Genomic DNA, 19777 nt, shown 5'->3' on the forward strand with positions numbered 1-19777 from the left:
TCCAACCCAAACCATTCTATGTTTTTTCATCTTCCACTGGAAGGAAACTGCAGGTTGCTGAAACGTGGTTGTCGAAGGTTTCTCAAGGGGGAAAAGGAACAAAATGTTGAAATAGTTTGGGGCGATATCCTAAGAGTCCAGTGGAGTGTGGGAGCAGGAAACCTTAAAACGCGGAAAAATCGTTTTCTGCCCCAAAGTCTGGGCCTGTTTCGAAATGGCAGGTGGCGTCTTTTTGATGGTGGATGAAGCAGTTTGGGCAGGTGCCCGCCCAAATAGAAGCGTGTGAGGAGGAAGACAGGGGGGCGAGGCGAGGAGAAGGCCCCGACGTGGCGGAAGAGAGAAGGGGACGTGAGGCGCTGTCGGGGCGCGGGAGAAGCTGGAACCTCCGTGGCGGCGCGTCGAGGGGTTGATTTAAAGCTTCTAATTGGGGTTTGACCGCCAGTTAATTAAGGAACTGGGGGCGCGATGGGCGCAGTCTGGGGGGGAGTGGGGCTGTGTGACGGGAGAGCGCGCGCGCGGCCGTTGGCGCCACGGCCCCGCCCTCAACGGCCGCGGCGGGCGCGGGGGGGGGCGGTGCCGCCAACGGCCCCCTGAGAGGCCGTTGGCGGCACCGCCCTCCCCCCCGCGCGTGCCGCGGCCGTTGAGGGCGGGGCCGCGTCTGAGGCGGCAGGAGGAGGAGGAGGAGGAGGAGGGAAGAGGCGGCGGCAGCGGCAGCAGCAGCATGGCGGCCGGGCGTGAGCGGCTGAGCGCGCCGCCGCCGCCTCCTCCTCCTCCTCCTTCTTCTTCTCCTTCTTCTTCTTCTTCATCTTCTCCGCCTCCTCCTTCTCCTGCCGCCGAACCGGAGCCTGCCGGCCCGCTGCCCAAATAACCGCCCCTGCCTCGGTCCTGCCTGAGAGAAGCGCCCGGCCATGGAGCTCGCCAAGCCGGCCTTCCCCGCGCTGCCGCAGGCCAAAGAGGACTCTGAGGTGAGCGGCGGAGGGGAGCTTGAGGAGAGAGGCCTGCTTCGGGCTCCCCTTCCACCACCCCCCTCCCCCCCCTCCGCGGCCCTACGGGTGACAGCCCTCCCCGCCGTCCCCTTTCCCCTGGGCCTCGCTGGCTGCCTGCCTGCTCTGGGGGCTGTTAGCGAGCCCAGCCTGCTGAAGAGAGGGTGCCTGCTGTCACAGAAGCCCTCCCCCCAGTTCGTCTTCGCCTGGCTTTTGCCCTCTGGTGGTGGCCTTCCCCCCCTCAGCCTGCAGTCCCTGGTGTCCCCTGTTCCCTGCTTCAGGGTGTCACGGCCTGCCTGTTAGCTGCCCTTTCGCTTTCTGCTTGATGTTCCCTCTCCCCTTTGTATGGTCACCGGTCCTGCCCTCCATCTGCTGCTGGCTGCCTGCTTACCCCTTTTTGTACATACAGAAAGGTACCTGCGTGTCCCCTTCTAAGCAGTTGGTGCCTACTAACTCTTAGATACTCAAGCAACAATTTGGCACACTGGTGAGCCTATTGGGGAGGCATTTTTATGGTGTTCAAGAGCCAAGACTTCTCTGCAAACTAAGACAGGTGGCAATATCTGCTAAGACTAAACTTCACCCCGCGTGGTGTCAGAGGAGTCGGGTCAGTGTGGTGTCTGATTTCTGAACTTGGCTTAGCTTCTCACCCTGGATACTGGTGGTGCATTTTCATGTGTCACAAACAGTACTGAGTGTCCGGCTTTGATAGTGTCAGATATTTAACGCAAAATGTCACAGTGTTTGTGCAGGGAGTTGACAGTATCCGAGCTCCTCAGAGATCTGTTGATTGTTGCATATTTCATAAATGTCAGCATTTATTTCTGTTTTAATGGAGTTATTGCTGAATGCAATTATTGTGGTAAGTTACTTGAAATATGGAAGTTAATGGTTGGGGTTTTTTTTCATTTTTGGTTTTATTGTCAAGATGTAATACCCTCTTCACCTCAGAGCTATGGAGGTATTTACAAGTCACTTTGGTTGCTTTCAGAAAGTTGTAATCAATTTGTATCTGAACACAAATTATATACCACCCTGTGAGGTTTATAATTTGCTTGGTTTTAAATATATTTTCTTTCTGGAGAAACTGGTCATAGTATCTACAGTTACTTCTGAAAATGGTTAACTAAATTAGACTGGATGGCTTTTTGAACCTGTATATAACTAGAATGACTAAAAAGGAGTGTGTGGTTAAAATAGTTTTAAAAACAGAGGTCACTACCAGTCTAACAACTCTTATCTGATGAAAACTGAAATTATAATACAATGTCCTTAGGTTGGATTTTATTATTGGCTTTTTTCATGATCTGTCTCTCAATAGTATAATGTATAGAAGTTAGAACTTCACATGCTGCAAGACCATAGTGGAGAATTTAAAGCACTATTTTTAAAATCTGTAAGTTATTTTTTTTTCCCATGGCTTACATTTGTGTCTGACTTTGTCTAAATACGCTGCAGTTGCAATATTTGGGGGAAAAAGAAAAGTTAAAGCCGGTGTGAGAATGTCAAAGTTCTTGTGGAGCTAACTTGTTAAGCAAAGGGTAAGAGACTTCAGCCTTGGGCCTTCAGCCCGATCCTTAGATTGATGCTTTGGAAAAGCAAAGTAATTAAACGAAAATAATTTTGTCCACAAAATGCAGTTATTCATGGAAAGCTGAAGATCATCTCTTGTGTGTTGGTGTGAGGAGGTTTTTTACTGAGGAATACTCTCTAATATTTCAGGAAGTTGGTTATGTATGGTTCAATGTCGTCTTGGTAAATTTGATTTCAAGATATTGGGGGGGAAAGGGAGGAGAGAGACCTTGGGGAATCCCTGGTTTACTTACGGATGTAGGCTGCTCCAGAGTAAGTAACCATGTGACAGCTTAAATAAGATTTAAATAAAAAAAAAAAAGAAAAAAGCCAAATCAATGGGCTGATCTGCTTGACTGCACAACTTCACAGTCCCTGGTGCTGGCACAAGGAAAAGTCAAAGAGCAGGCAAGACTATCTGTTGAGGGGGTGAGAGCAACCTCTGGTTGAACTGACTTGGCAGACTACAGAAATGTACTCGAGATAAATAGGTCAGTTTTCTGGCCTGTAGATTGTTTGTGATGTCCCTAATCCCTGTGCAGTATTACACATTGCTGGATTTTTAAACTACTTGGCTATTGGTACTGTTTGAAGCTTGTGAAATAGCATGTTAAGAAATGCTGGTGATATTTACCAGCTGGAGAGAGTTATGCCTTCTTTGCATTCCTGGTCTGATACCATCTCAGCAATTGATAGACCAGAAATTTTGTTGTTCTGGGTACTCTTAGTGACATGTGTCATTCTTTTTTCCTGCAGTTTGTGTGCACTTAAAGTTCATTCAGGTGGTGCGACCATGCTTGTTATAGGTCAAGCAAGCACAGACAGGTGTTCGCCAGTGTCTGCCACACTTCAGTACAAGCATGTGTCAGCGCTGGCTTGTGGTGCTTCCTCTAGTCCGCTCTGGTGTGCTGGCTGCAGTCTGGGTGAATTGTCCAGTTCTGCAAGGTGAGCTAATGATGTCTGGGATAAGCCAGCTTCTGTCTTTCACTGGTGAGTCTGTGGTAGTTAAAAGCTGAACTCCTTTTTACAGGTCCTTATGTCATCCAAGTGTTTTCTACTTTTAATTTTTGGATATTCAACATGTAACTCATCATTCTTGCAAAGCTTTTCTGTGAGGTGCCGTGAACATCTGTAAACTGTACGTGTTCTTTTACAGATTGGTGGTAGCGAATATGTCAAAGTCCTATGAGTAATAGTGATCGTGCATGGCATGGAAACAATTCCTAAGTTTAGATTTATATGTCTTTTTCTAAAATTGGCACATTTTCCAATGTGAGGTCTCAAACTTTCTTAAATTTGAGAAGTGTTGCGTTTTTTTTCTTCCAGTATTAGCATGTATGGCTAAAGACATGTTAAAAGAGGGTCGGGTTAATAACGGATAGTGCATACTAGTATATTAGTACTGAGACATCTTAGCACCTTCAGAAAGATGATAAATAAGGACTGGAATAATTCAAGGAATTTAATGGAAATTATTTTCCCATGAAATTTTAAACAACCAAAAGTGGTAGGATATATGTAATGGGAACACAGCAATAATTACCAGTTCAATTATTTGTTAAAACATTAGCATAGTTGCTTGCGAGCAGGCTGAGTAAACTAGTATCCGTGATGTATTTAGATTATTATTTTTTTTTAGGACTCTCCATGGGTTTTGTAATGGAATTATCAGCTTATTAACTAAGCAGTCATGTTTGCCTTTTTATTATGCGTGTAAAAACTGAGCTCTCTTTAGCACATGTTTTTTTGAAGAAATTTACATTTCTTGTTAGCTATATTTAGTCTGAAATGCTAATGTATTTTTGACTGCTTTTTTTTTAACTGTGCAGTAGTGCAGTCTGTCTGAAGGTGGAACAAATTTCTTAAACTTTGTTAGTATTGCTTTTGATAGGAAACACTAATAAACCCCTTAAACATAGTGATTTTCCCTTTTCTGCAGACTCTGTAAAATAAGTTGGAAGCCTGTATTGTAATATTTATTTTACCTGCTCACGTAAGAGAGCAAAAGAAAATTGAAACAAATGCTGTGTCATGCTGGGAAATGTAAATCAGGTGACAGATTTTGATCCTAACTCTGTGGGATACTATCAGACTGCTTTGCATAAAGCAAAAGAAATGCGCCATGGCAGCTGAAGTTGAGCAGTCTTGTCAGTCGCGATTAACTTACGCCTTGCATCCGTGGGAAGATGATTGAAGAGTATAGGCATCCGCACAGATGTGAAGGTGGCTCACAACTGGAGGAGTTTGTAGAACAGGGAACTTAAAGTGTGTTTTTTTCATCTAAATGAGGATTGTAATGAGACCTGTCGGGTACTTGGCTGTCTCAATATAGCCCAACTCACTAGGCTGTAGTTAAAATTAAAAAAGGAAAAAAAAAAGAAGCATGAAAAAGGACGTACTTGCACCATTATAAACAATTCTAATAGTAATCTCAGTACAATTTTTCCTTCACCAGTAAAACTTGTTCATTAGTGCCCGTTCTAGAGATTCTTCGTAAAAAGTGAATCATCAAGACCTATTATTATAGTGGGTAGAATTGTCGTGGGGTGAATGCAGGAGAAATACTACTAGAAGAAATTCAGATGAGTCTTAGTTTCTGTGCAAGTCTGTTTAAAAAGAAAATAATACAAAAAGTGTGGCAGTCCTGCCATTTGGCTATGTGCTTCATCTAAAGTTAAGAATTATGCTTTTAGTCCTTTATTGTGCTTCAATGAAAGCCAGTGCTGATGATCCTGTGTACTAATTGGTGTTTAACAAGCTAGTAGAGCTTTTGGACCAATGTTACAAAATGGGACAAACATGAAACGTTTGTTTCTTATCTATATTATGTTTCTGCTTTCCATTTAGTTGCCTTAGTCTACCTTTTATCCTTTTCTGTGGCTCTTGTCTTTGCCAAAATAACCTTTATTTTCCTGTTGTACTCTTCTTCCTTCCTCTGTGTGCTCTGTCATTCCCACCTGCTGTTGTTTTTTCTCTCCACCTTCCTGCTTTTGTATTCCTTTGTATTTTCAAAAGCAAAAATGTCTGTATGATGAGGACTTCCCACTGTCTGAGTGCTCTTTACAAATACACAGAAAACACTGTCAAACGCTGCTTCCCAGCCCATGTTTACCGTTGTTGAGCCTGACCGAGGGGGAAATTGCCATTAGAGCAAAGCCCATCTAATAGCTGGCTTTGCTAAAAAGTCCTGCCAACCATCCAGTGTTGTCACCCTTTTTGTCCCAATGCTTATCTGACCTATAGTGACCTGGAGCAGGGAGCTTAATTGGTAGACAATCAGCTTTGCTAAAAAAGCTGTTAGTTTGGGTCCATTATAGTTTCCTGAGTGTGGTGACCATAGGATTAAACAACTGTGCAGGGGTGGGAGTGTAACCTCACCCTTTAACCATCCACTGCTTTGGGTTAGTGGTTCTGTCAAAGCCTTCCTTAACCTTCTTAGTACAGCTCTGCTCTTGTTAGTGACATGCCCACATATTGAGTGAACAAAAAGAGCGGGTTTAATTTTTTATCTTCGATATACTTGCACTAGGACTTCTACCTAACACACACACACTTCTACTGGGAGTAACTGTGTCCAAGAACATGAAGCATGACTGAAACCAAAGATGCAGTCTTTCATTTCAGTCTTTGTTTGTAGCTAACTTAATTCCCTTAAAGCAGCGTGCTTCACAGTGATAGACATGACAGTTTCAGTAATACACAAATATTTTTCTTGAATTTGTTTTAATTTGTCTGTTTTCGTATTACAAGATGGCAAATTAGTATGCTCTACTACTCCTTTACTATTTCATAATTTATTTTTACAACTGTTTGTTCCATTTTACAAAGTCCCTTGGTGTAACTAGCTTTATTTTTGTGCAGGTTTTTAAAGATAACGTTCCCCCTTTTGTCGGACAGTATCATTGGGTAGTTTTTTTCCAAAATATTGTCTAAAATACTTTCAAAACCAAGATGTGATCTCATTTCATTCTTTAAATTAGATTTAAAACTGCCTCAGAGCTAAGCATACAGCTTTTTGGTCAAGGTAGTTGTTAAGGGATCAGACCCATCCACAATCCAAGCTGCAGCTTGCTAAGGAGTGGTGATAGCAGTGTTGGCAGTTAATTTCATCATGTCCTCTGACTGTTCTGATATAACACTGTTTAGCTGTAATTTTAATTTCCTATACAGAGCAGTACAAAGTTGCAGCCAAGAGATCAGTTGGCCAGAGCAGATGAAGGAACTGAAGCAGGTCAGCAGGATGTGTGGCTGTCACTGCCGTAACAGTTGTCTTCAGCTTTGATTTCACAACTTGTGGAAGAATGTTGTACCAGGGTTGGAGGAGAGACTTCAAGTGTTAAAGCTTATATGAATATTCCACTAGACAGGGAAACAAATTTAGGCAGGAGGATTCGAACATCCCTGGATTCTTGAGGCGCACAAGGAACAATCAATCATACAGAAGTCTTGCTGTGATGAATTGCGATGGGAAGAGAAATCTGCACAGAGAGATAAGTGATGCTATTAATCAACAACAAAAGGGCTGTCTGAGTGTTGGGAAAGGGTCAGAAACCTGGAGTGGTCAGGAAGGTTTTACTGGGAGTTGCATGCAGCTTTTCAAGAGGACCCGAGTTGGCCTTGAAAGTAGGAAAAGTCATTGCAGATGGTGGCTGATGCCCAATGACACTGAACAGATAAGGGGCAGCAGATAGAAGCCTAGGAAAGATACTTCTTGGTGTTGGATTCTCATTCTTTAAACTACTGATTTGATTTATTTTACTGGGGGTTTTATCAGCACCTTTGAGAGCTTCTTCCTCCATCTACAGCAGTTGTGGTTTGCAGGCTCTACTAATTATAAAGCAGCTGTTTAACCATAGTAATGAAAGTTCAGTACTGTGGATCCCCTTTCAACCAAAGCTGAGCTTCAGCAGAGACAGGCTAGATGGGTCTTCAGACTTAAACTGTTGGTTAGGGACCAGTTACGCGATGCCACCAATATCCATTTCACTGCAGTCCTTCTGGTGAGGCATACGCAGGTTGCATAAGGTAGGTTGTGGTGCTGTGTTTAAAAGCCATAGTCTTTACTTTTGTGCAGATCTTGAGCACAGGTGAGTCTCAATGTCAGGGTTGTTAAACTAATTTAAAAAAATCATAATATGAGTTTATATTAAGTCCTAGCCAAAGTCACTCTTTCAGGAAAAAGTCTATGTGTACACGCATTTGCACATGTCAATGTTAGGTGTCAGGCTTTTTGCCATTGAACTGTTCCTCTAAAGAGGAGCAGGTATAGCTTTAGCAAAATATTAACAAAATAACTATAATTGTTGGCAGAGTAACTCTTGATGTAGTTTGGATATTGGTTACCAAGAGGCTTTTTGTAGCATAGACAAGACTTGCCTATTCATTCGTATCTTCATTTTATTTCAGCTTGAGATTGGCTGTAGGTGGGGGAGAGAGGGCTTTGGAATGTGCTTTATTCCCTTTTCTCTTGCCAGTCACTTTGTTCTGGGACAGCAGTTAAAGTGCTTGGATGGTCCCTGGCATTTCATTTGTGCAAATACAAAATACAGCAGATGTGTGCTGTGAACACCCACAGCAAAACAGCTGAGGTATCTTTTAAACTTGTCTGTCAGTGAATGACAGTCTAGTTTGGGAAGATCTGCCAGAGGTGACTGAGTGCCTCCTCTTTAAAATTTTGCGATTGCGGGGGGTGGGTGGTGGGTGGGTGTTGTATTCCTTCTCTTTTCCTTTATCTTGTGAGTATTGAAGATCACTTCTTCCACTGAGGCGTCACTTATTCTTATCCTGTAGAACCTACTGAATGCTTAGCAGCAAGGAGTGCTGTTATTCTGTCCAAGTCTAGCATCATCAGTTGTCATCTTAGAAAAATTCTTGTATTTGGTCCGATTGAAAAAAGAAATTTTCAGTTATTATTTGTCTGATGGGTGCTTCAAACAGTGTGGAAAACACAGTTGATGAATTAATTCCCTAAAATGAGACCTCTGCTTGGGTTCAGTCTACATTAATAGATTTTTTTAAAAACAATTTTCCATAACATTTGAATAATCTGGCATTGCTAGTTTTAAAAGCCTTGAAGGGCTGTCAGAAAATCACTCTTTCAGTAGTTGGTGTACTTGTCTCAGACTAAATGTTTTCTTTATACATCATCTTTCAGGTATTTATTTTGCAGACTAAATTCTATTGGAAACTCTACCTTTTTGGCTTCTTGAAGAACATTGAAGACTAATGTCTGGAGCCAATGCTGACATTTTTTTTTTTCTTGTTCAGAACATGTGTGGTATCTGTTGTCTTTTGGGTTTCGATTTCCTTTGGACTATATATTGCTAAATTTTTGCCTACTTCTTTTGCACAGCTTACAGCTGTTGGGACTAACACAATTTCCTGCTTCTAATGCACTTGAAAGGAATATTTATAATGTATTGTTAAGTCCCCTTGGCCAAAGTACTGATGAATTTGTGTTTATGCTCCAGATTAAGACTTTTAAATTCTACAAGTATATAAATGAAGTAATAAGCCCACTTAAGCGCTTGTATATTCCTGGAGTATAGCTTAAGCTTTTCAGAGTTTATTATTCATAATATTGTTTCTATGCTTGGACAGAACTGGGTTTTTCTTGCTTTTTGAGTGAATTATGCTTTTGTATACACAGTGAGGCAACAGGATTGCGCTAAACACTCTTAGGTCAACCTTCAAAAGATACAGTTCCTTAAATATCACCCTTTCACTACAGGATTTCTGCTTTCTACTACCAGGAGCTTTTATTGTTACAACTAGAACATTCAGAAATAACCTCGCTGCTTCTCTAGTAAAGACCATTTCAGTGCATTTTATTTCTCTGTTTGTACTACTATTTTTGGTAGTCTTCAAAGAATTGTTTTGAGTGGCTTAACGTGTGTTTGCTTTCTCAGAAATGCTGTCCCAGATTCAATTCAAGTGGTTTCCACAAGAACTTTACTGATACTAAAATCCTTTCTAATTCCACTACCAAGGGCTAGCAAAATCTCACTGTGTCTTAGAGAAGCACTGGATTTTTCTTGTGTGTCTTAGTAAAAAGAGGGTTAACGTGAAATTAATGCTACCAGTACAACTGCAGGTGCTAAGGTGGACAATGATGCAGTTTAAGGTCCTGGATCTTCCTTGGTGTAATCCTAACCTCACTTCAGAGGTGGAATATTTAGAGTTTAACTTTCTCATAGTTTTGAGAAGATTGTATCATCAAGAAGAACGACATATGGCAAAGTTTTTTCTTAGCTGCCGGTGTGTGTGGATCAACCAACAAAGTTATGTAAATAAATGTATGCAGTCTATTTGATTTGATATGTTTGAATACTTCCTTTTTTTTTTTTTTTCCTCCAGCTGGTAACTGTGATCTCAGAAACAACTCCTTCATGTGTGAGGGTCAAAAATGAGTAAGAGCCCGTTAATAGAGGACAGTGGGAGTTGTAAAGAAGGAAAGGCAGGAATAGAGTCTGCCAGAGTGTTTTTCTGTTTAGCTTTGTTGGTTCTGTAAAATGGAGCAAAGGATGGAAAATGTTGATCCTGGCATTTGCTCTGGACAGCCCTGATAGCTGGGAAGGGCTGCTTCCCGAGTGGTTAACCTTCACAAATTCATGGGTCGGAGATTCTGCAGAAGGGTGCGATGTACTAGCTGTGAATTAACTGAGGAGGAGCATTGTGTCCTTGTGGCTGAACACAAATGTATGCATTTGCTCTGCAAAGATCCATCCCAGTGTAACTGTCCAGGATGGAGAAAAGTGGAAATTCACTTTAATGGCTTGTTGTGTTCATGGAGAACATTAGTTTCTAGAATTGTTAAAGCTAAATCCTGAATATTCAAAATAAAGTGAATTTGAATATATTAGGAGAGGCAGTGTGGATTTTAGGGGAGTTACCTGCTATACTTGTTATCTTCTAACTGTTTTTTCAGTGGCTTTACGAATGCACCAGTCAAAGGAGTTTTGTTTTTTTTTTTTTTGCTTCTGTGGCTAGTACAGAATGTTCTAAAGCTTTTTTCCTTTTTCTTTTCTTTTCTTTTAATTTTTTTTTTATTCTGTCCACTCTAGAGGGAAGTTTCTAAGCAGAAAGCTGAGGTGTGGATGAACAACACTGGCTATTCTGCACAAGCTTCATCACTGATGATGTAGAGTACTTGAGGTTTCTTCACGTTAACTTCCAAAGTAGCATTTCTTGCACTTCAGTGTTACTGGTCTCCATGTGGAGAGTTAGCATTAAGCGTAAGCAATGTGCCTATTGCATAGCAGGTAGCTTATATGATCTGCAGAAAACAGATTTTGATTCTTTTATATAACATGCACATACAGATCTCTGCCTGTCTCTGCCTAAAAACACATTTGTGTTTTTCCCTTTGTGTGTATATGTAATTATTTTTTATTTTATATTTAAGGATTGGACCTATCCCATGAGGAGAGAGATGCAGGTATGACACACTTTCATTTGCCATTTGAGTCAAAACCCATGTTGCGTTCAGGAAGAAAAGGAGCTGGTATCAAAATCAGTCTTTAGGGGTGAAGTGTCAGGCGGCACCATGGGAGAGATGTGCAAGGATTGCCGGCTTAGAGTGCAGGTGTGCTTGGATCTCCGCTGTGCAAGTACTAAAAAAATAATTTAAAAAAAAAAGTAACGTTGTTCTTTTCTTCAGAATGCCCAAAATAACTACATTTTTGTCTTTGTGAATGTTTTAGGAGATGATTACTAAAAATATATTGAACCTTTGCTTTTTAACTTAAATTTGGTTGGAAGTAAGTGTTCTCAACTAGGATAAACAATTAAAATCTTCCTACCGTGGTGTCAGCCAAATCTTTGCACCAGATAAGATCTACAGACCCGCACATCTTTATTGCTAGGGAGATAAATGGTTAAAAATGGGTATTTTCCTACTACTAGGACAAAGCTAGAAGACTTACCATGTGTGTATCTTTTTCCATGAGAATGATTTGGAATTAATTGCCAGACATGATTATATACAAAGTCAAAGTTCCTTTCATTTGATCTGGGGCTGACTAAGATGTAGTAATCAAACTGGAACTTAGTACAAATAAAGGACTTGATTCCTGTTCCAAAACAGGATCTCCTGCACAAAGATCATGTTTCTTTTATGTTGCCAAACCTTCCCCCCTCCCCCCCGCCCTTGTCCTGTTATAAATGACACTTGGTCTCACTAATATGTAAATTAATTGTTTCCATGGCCACGGTTTGAGTGCAATGTATTATTTCAAATAATTTTGAGTTAGTATTAAATGTCTGTTTTTTTCTGTCCCCTAGGAAATTTTACCTGGGTTATTTTTAGGCCCATATTCTTCGGCTATGAAAAGCAAGGTATGATTTTTCAGAATAGTGTCTCATAAGGAAACTTTGCTGTGGCAATTTGTTACTGTGGTGATATGTTCAAGTGTTGTCTATACAGGTGTAAAGTTGGCTGCAATCCTGAACTGAAACATAATAGATGCCAGAATAGAAGTAATACATGGTGCATTTATGGGATCGTCCTTTTAGCCTGCAGGATTATCTGTCTGGGGCTGGTGTCTGCATTTTTCTTAACAATCTTGTCAGCTAAAGGGATACTTAGGGAGAAAAATGAAAAAAGAGCCCTGATTAAATTCTTTGATGTGGCTTGAGGTTCTGTGAGCGTTCATACACACACACGTGCATGCTCTCTCAGTGCAGCTGGTCAGTTTTACTTACTCCTTACAAACCAGAGAAAAGGGCAAGTTTGAAGTGACTTGCACACTAATTGCAGTGAGCATTCATGTGTGAGCTTTTTGTATTAAAAATTGAGCCTTATAGTTAAGCTTGAATATAATTCTTAGAAAAAGGTGAAACATTTGAGACTTGCACATTATGGATCAGGCAATCTGTTTCCTTTGTTAAAGTGTTGCAGCACAGATGTCACACATATACAGTAAAATAAGGCAAATTGCATCTACAATAAAGTCAGGCACTGCTAAGCTTGAATCTGTGAGCTTACCTCATAGTTTAGAAGATCTAACTTTCAATGGTCTGATTCAAGCAAGAATCCAATGCTAGCTGAAAATTACTATATCACGTAGGGACTTGCAATTTCAGGCAAAGTGAAAAGTGAGCAGACACAAATGAGTTCGTTGAATGCTGCCTTTACTGCCTGTTCTTTTTATCATTTTTAGGAATGCTTTTTCTTGCAGCTCCTAGTGGTTGTGTTTTGTCTTTCTGAAAGACAGAATTTTTCCCACTATGCTTTGAATATTAGAAAATTAGCTCTGTTTTTCCTTCAGGAAATGATATCGCTCTGTTGTGTATTTAAGTGTAGTTTTTCTTTTTATTACTGTACTATAGATGGATTCAGTAATTTAAAAACTCTGTTGTTTGGTTTTTTTTTTCCCCACAGCTACCTATACTTCAGAAACATGGAATAACCCATGTGATATGCATACGGCAAAACATTGAAGCAAATTTTATTAAACCAAACTTCCAACAGTTATTTAGGTGAGAAATTATCATAATGTGCAGACTCATAAACAATGCTTTTAAAAGCTCTTGCTTTTAAACACCTTATTCTGTATTAAGGAGTTTTTTTTTTTAACGTTGGTGTTCTTTCCAAATATTTTCACATTGTAAACACTATTTGAAAAATGTGATAAGGTGTAGTAAGACTCTTAAATCCAAACCATTAAGTTTATTCATCCTGCTAAACTGTAGACATAGACAAATCTGCAAATGAGAAGTATCCATTAGTTTGCAGTAATGATCTTCAGTTTTAAAGTTGTTAGTTCTGAGTACAGTTTGTCCTGCTAATAAAACATTTGAGGTAACTTAATCAGAATGTGTGTACTTCTGAAAAAGTTGTGTAGAGCCCCAGGGAAGAGTACTGGCCCGTATTTACAAACTGATGGGGAGCATGTGAGTACATAGTATGCTGCTTTCAAACAATGTTGAGTCACCTGTAGCATAGCACTTGTGAATTTCTTCCACTCTGAGGGGGGATTTTGCCGGGGGATGTTGGAGAAGGTTCCTCACCTGCTTCCTCATAAAGACAGCTCAGAGGTTGCTTGACTGAAGTTCTGGAGCTCAGACCAGAGAGTGAAGCCAGGAAGGTGGTGCTGGCTTCCTTCTGTAGGCTTGAGTATTGTAGTGGGGTTGAATCAGCTCTACATGTACCACTGGCAGCAGCTCTGGTGTTATTGTGTACTCATAGCAACTGTTTTCTTTGTAGGTATTTAGTCTTGGATATTGCAGATAATCCAGTTGAGAATATAATACGATTTTTCCCTATGGTAAGTATTTGTGTGTTAATGTGAATGGTTTGGGAATGGAGTTGCCCAGTGAGAGTTTTCTGAATTAACAGATACCAGTTTTACATTTGTGATGCCCAGCCTGAGGCACCTGGAAGGGCTGTGGCTCTTTAGTTGACCTTATTACTGCCACTTTAGTAAGCGTAATTAACTCCTTTTTTACACATCTAGAAACTGAGGCAGAGTTGTAAGAGCTGTATCTTACTATTGTCACAAAAAAAAAGAAAAAAAGACTGGTCTCAAACCAAAGAAATTGGGTAATGGGAGAATGCTGGAGAGCTTGGCGTGCAGGAAACCCGAGCCCAAGATTATTTACATCTCTTGTATCAAATACTAGAACAAATTCAACAGAAAATAGTAACTAGTTGGCATAACTAAGTGTTGCAGCATCTTGAAACATGTTTACTGTAGAGGAATTAAAATAACTTAGTTAAGTTAAACAGTACCTGGTGTTTATTTATATATATGTTTATATATACTAGTGTTTAGAAATGGAATAAACCCTTAGTTTTGAGCTATGGTTTTGTATCTTTGTTTTAGGTTAGTTTGCAACAGAGCAAAAGCATTTTGTTCCTTCCCCCACCAAAAAAAAAAAAAACAACCCAACAGAAAAACCACCCAAGACCCATCAAAAAGCTCTTCTGGCTTCCCTGCACGTGGCAGAGGTGGTCATGGTTTTGCACAACATGACAACAAATCAGTTGATGGCTTGAGGCTTTTCTAAAATATAATGCAATTTGATCAAACAATATCCTCTGCAAATCTCGCAATTACTGACATCTGAGTAGCTCTGTGTTGGTCTGTTTTTAAGAGTCTGGTCTGAGTTTTTCCCACAATGAATTATTTAGCTTTTGCTTTTCATCTGACCAGCTGTTTCAACCTGGCAGTATTCCACAGACCTCACTGCATGATGTCTCACCTTTTACATTGATTGAACTGCTTTTATAATTGAAAATATTGGAGAACTTCCAGGAAGACACAGGTGTCAGTAGAGTGGTCCAGGCCATACTGTAGTTGGGGTGTGTGTGTTTGTGGGTTTGGATTTTGTTCCCCCCCTCAACTTTAAGCAAAGATGTTTGGAAGTTACGTTTTATTACAGTGGCATGACATGTGACGTGATGATTGTAAAAGGCACACATACTGGATTTTTATGCATTTTTGTTTCTAACTTCGTGCTAGTTTTTTACTGACAATTTTATGGATAGTTAAAAGTTCAAAAGAAATATGTGTTCAGTTGAAGCGATGCCTAAGTCTCTATAACCAGAGTGCATTATTGTCACTGTATATAAAGATCGATACAAAAATGCTACCAAATTTAAATGCAAGTAGCAATAACATCTAAAATAATCTGAAGCTGAGTCTTGTAATTATTTTTCATTTTAGACTAAAGAATTTATTGATGGAAGTTTACAAAGTGGAGGTAAAATCATTAACTTCTTCCCTTCATAATACATTGTTGTTAAAGCTTTAAAACTAACTTAGTGGTATGTATTAGAGGCTCTTAAGTATGACGTTTTCTTAAACTTGGGGTTTTAGTGTGCTTGATTTGAACTATATTATACGAGTTCAGAGCAAAGTGTTCTTCTTTCCTTTGCCTCCAACTGGAAAATGAACCTCTTGGTGTATCTGTTTTGTTGTGGGATTTATTTTTTTTTTCCACTTTAAACACAACTGTGTTCTGTGCATGAGGGTTGTTTTTGTCACCACTCTAAAGTAGGGCCTTAAATCTGCATTGTGGTCGTGGAATGCAGGATGAGAATTACTCAAAATTCTCAGAGGAGCAGAAACCCGTGCTTCTGTATCCCAGGGCAGTAATGGGCAGAGTGTAGTTTGTAATCTAGAGTGAAGTAAGACACATCTATTATTCTTAGGATGTACCTTGCTACTGTGTAGTTCTCCGTAACAAGGAATGTAGTTTACATTTCGAAGAATTTTCTTCAGTCTTTTTTTTCTCCTTCTCAGGAAAAGTTCTGGTCCATGGAAACGCAGGGATTTCTAGAAGGTAGAAAACTGTCCATCCTGCATATTAATCTTTTTTTAGGCCGTGGAAATATATTTTACTAATTTTTTTTTTGTTTCTTTTCAGTGCTGCCTTAGTTATTGCATACATAATGGAAACTTTTGGGGTGAAGTACAGGTAAGAACAGACCATGGTCGTGTAGTTAACCATTTGTCTGAGTACTTCAGTATGGATAATATGTCTGATACATCTGTAGGTATTCATTTTCTAATTCAAGTGGTATTAAGTGAATAATAATTTTGGAGGGAATGTAAACAGTCATATATTGATGTATAAGCCAGTTGTTACTTACTGGGATTGAGTGAAGACTTCACATGGGGCAGATTGTTCCATTTCATGGCAGGTTTGTTTACATCCTTTGTTTAAGAAGTAGATACCTGCTGCTCCTGGGAACAGGGTATCAGCCTGTGTAAAACTACAGGAGAGGCCCCAAGAGGCTGTTCCGAGCAGTGTTGAAAACGGGCCAGCAAGCTGAAGTCTGGAGGTGGGGTGGGCAAATAGTATTTTACAACTACTGCTTCCTACGTTGCCCAAACAATTTCAGTTATACAAACCAGTTCTGAGGAGCCTTTAGAGGCTGTATATCTCCTAAGAACTGATAATCAGAAGGAAGACTCCTGAAACCACAGGCTTTTGTCATAATCTGTTTTCCATTGAAGTATTTTCTCTCTCCTTCTTTTCTTAAGGGACGCATTTACTTATGTTCAAGAAAGAAGATTCTGTATTAATCCTAATGCTGGATTTGTCCATCAACTTCAGGTGACTTTTTTTCTTTTTTTCTGGTCATAACTCAGAAGTCATTTGATGAATCATCTTCCTGCAAAACAGCTGTTTCTACTTAGGCTTAACATTTACTTGAAGCATACTTATACAGTAAATGTCAGAAGCCATAGTAGAGCTTGGGAGGAAGATGAGTGGGTACCCTCGTTCGTTAGATTTAAGCTTTAGGCAAAGCAAATCCGGAAATGGAGGAGAAATAAAATCCTGTTTTGTGCAGTCATTAAGAGACTCTGAAACAACTTAATTGGTGAATAAGGAAACTGCAAAGGGAGTACTGTGGCACGCATCAGTTGCACTTCTTGACATTTGCATTCACAGGTGAGGAAATTCACAAGTCTGAACCAGCAAACAGTGGTATCAGGAAGTTGCTTTATCATATTCCAGGAGTCTGTTGGCTGAATGGAGGGCAAACATCAGGACAGTGTGTTGAAACAGGGTTGCAGTGTTTCTGCTATTACTTAGGTGGCTGGCAGCAAGGTGATTGAATATCTCCTAGAGTTTGAGGTGTTTTTTAAAGGCCCGTGAGGAGTTGCTGTGTGGCACCGAAAGCACGACAGGTCACTAGATCACAACTTCAGGGCCCTGCATGGTTTGTCCTTGTAACAAATCTCTGAACTGCTGTATTCCGACTTTGGTTTGTTTCTGCTGTCTGAATTGCCTACTGGGAAAACCAATGAGTTCTCTGAACATTCTCGTGGAATTTTTGTAATGAAAGTGTAGTCTCTTCCTTAAAGGATGACAAGAAATGGCTTTAAGTTTTCTTTTGCTCTGTCTTCCTGATGGTTTTTGTCATTCACGTCAAAACAACAAAGAACTCTCCTCCTCTAAAATCTCCACCTTACTATATGATACCATCTAGTCTGTCCTAGTGAACTCTCTGAATTAGTCCTTCTCATAATTACAAAGGATTAATAGCAATATGTATTATTAAACTTTTTCAGGAATATGAAGCCATCTATCTAGCAAAATTGACCATCCAGATGATGTCACCACTGCAGCTGGAGAGATCCCTCTCAGTTCCCCCTGGTACTACAGGTCAGAAGCCTCTGCTGTTGTGTGTGATGCTGCCCCTTACCTGCTGTTGTGAGGTGCCTTTCGCACCCTCAGCAGCAGGGAATCTCAGACTTCTGGGAAGGAGATGGCTGCAGTTGGTGTGCAAGCCACGCTCCAACTTTAGTCTGCAGTACTTAGATATTCTGTTCTCCCACGGTTGAACTTTCCTGTGTTGTTGTCTGCACTTCCATGATATACTGGAGAAGGGCCCTGCCTCTGCCTCTCCTTCAAAAACCCCGAGTTCCCTAGAGAAATTGAGTGAAAGGCTGAAAGCAGCCAATGCTCATGACATAATCGCTGCCCTTAAAATTAAGGCGGTTGCTCTGAAAGAAAGTTTTGCTGTGCATTTGAAAATATAATGTTATCTGAATTGTACAGAGGTGTGCTGGTAGCAACCCCTGCTAAAGGCCAGTGAAAATGGAGTCTGGGGAGAGATGTAAATGGAGGGTGAAAAATAGTGTGTTCTAGAAAAGTTCTCTTCCATGTGGAGAAGTGCGGGGAAAGAAGAGTGGTGTCAGAACTGGCTGCCCAAAAGCAGAATGCCTTCAAAGGGTATTGCAAGAAGGTGGTAACAGCTGCCCTGTAGTTCTGCTCACAGCTGCGTATTGTTAGAGCTGGTCTTTTCAGATGAGTCCTCCTTCCTCTTGCCTTTTGCAGGAAGCTTAAAGCGAATGCACGAGGAGGATGAAGAACTTGGAACCATGCAAGCGGCGGCAGCACAGAACAGATGATACCTGAGGACAGCACTGTTTGTATTGTGAATTCCTGCCAAGAAAGGTGAAGAAAACTAGGGAAAAAGAACTAAAATGCAAAATGATGAACACACACATAGCTTCTTTTCAATTACATGTTGCTTTCAGATGTAAATCTGCCTCTGCAACACACTAAGCATCATTTTTAAGATGTTGGACTTCTTGAATGAATAGATGGCACTGATTGTTTTACTCCTTTTTTACACTTTACAGTTTTATTCTAAACCAAGATTTTTGGACTTGCAAAGAGGTATTATTGCAATAATGCACTTTTCATACTTGAAATTTCTTTATTTGTATGATATAAAGTTATTACTTTAAACAAAATGCAAGTTGGGGGGGATTTGTTTATAAAGTTATTTGTGTAATTTATAACAAGAGACTTTAGTAAAGAAAAAGTTTGCTAAAACTGACCTTGTTCTCAGTATATGTTGTGCTTGTAGAAATGTGCTTTACAAACTGCACTATGCACTACTGGCAATTGAGCAACAGCAGGCATCTAAGCAGTATTTAACTCTACCTTGTTATAAAATCTCATTATATACTGAATTACTTTGAGACTGATACTCTTGAGACCAATTTAAAAGAAACTACTGCTCTAAAAATCTCTACTTGTTTTATGCAAGTAAACTTTAACAGAGCACTTACTAATTACTTAATAAAATAGTCACGTGCTGAATTAATACAGAGGGCAGCTACCAATTTTAGGCAACTCAAGACTGAATTCTTTCAGCTAGCATTAAAATGTTGCTTGTTACATTAGTTATAGGTTGATTTAACGAGTTGAACAAACCAGTATGGTCCATCTGCCTACTAGAATCCTCAGACTGGTATTGAAGGAGTAGTTCCCTTTGTAAGACAATAGTTACATCATTTGAGGTAAAAAAAAATTGGGTTGGTGTTTGAGAACTGATCCCCAAAGCACTGGCCATGATGGTATCAAGACCTAAAGGATTCGCCTCACCTCTTGCAGGCAGATGTCTTTGAATTTGAAGGCAGGAATCGAGACAGTGAAGCCATTTTGAGCTTGTGAGAATCTCTTCTGATGCTGCCTTCTGCTGGAGGATCCTCCAGCAGCTTGTTTGCTTTGTGGGAGTTGTGCCTTGCTTTGTGTGTTGAAGGCAAGCTGACCACACCTGTCACTTGCTGATCTTTGCTTAGTCACTGATCCTCTGCCCTGTCTTGCAGCTCCTCAGGAGGAACAGTCCCTCCAGAGCAAGGCTGAACTCTTGGCCTGTGTCAAAGCTCTTAAAAGTTGTGAGCAGATTCTGGTCTGAAGGCTACTGCCTGGGTTAAAGCATGCTGCTAGGACTGATGCTGGTGACACCTGAG

General features: G+C 40.4%; 1 protein-coding gene across 1 annotated transcript; it reads left to right on the forward strand.

The window, feature by feature from the left end:
- Positions 1 to 651: 651 nt before the first annotated feature.
- STYX (serine/threonine/tyrosine interacting protein) lies at positions 652 to 18858 on the forward strand. Its single transcript, XM_063333868.1, has 11 exons — positions 652 to 965; positions 10960 to 10992; positions 11838 to 11891; positions 12937 to 13034; positions 13762 to 13822; positions 15224 to 15260; positions 15803 to 15842; positions 15927 to 15977; positions 16547 to 16619; positions 17582 to 17675; positions 18351 to 18858. The coding sequence occupies exons 1-11, from the start codon at positions 909 to 911 to the stop codon at positions 18422 to 18424; spliced, it is 672 nt and encodes a 223-aa protein (XP_063189938.1). The 5' UTR covers positions 652 to 908; the 3' UTR covers positions 18425 to 18858.
- Positions 18859 to 19777: the final 919 nt, after the last annotated feature.

Source organism: Chroicocephalus ridibundus, chromosome 4, assembly GCF_963924245.1.
Source record: "Chroicocephalus ridibundus chromosome 4, bChrRid1.1, whole genome shotgun sequence".
Classification (NCBI taxonomy): Eukaryota; Metazoa; Chordata; class Aves; order Charadriiformes; family Laridae; genus Chroicocephalus; species Chroicocephalus ridibundus.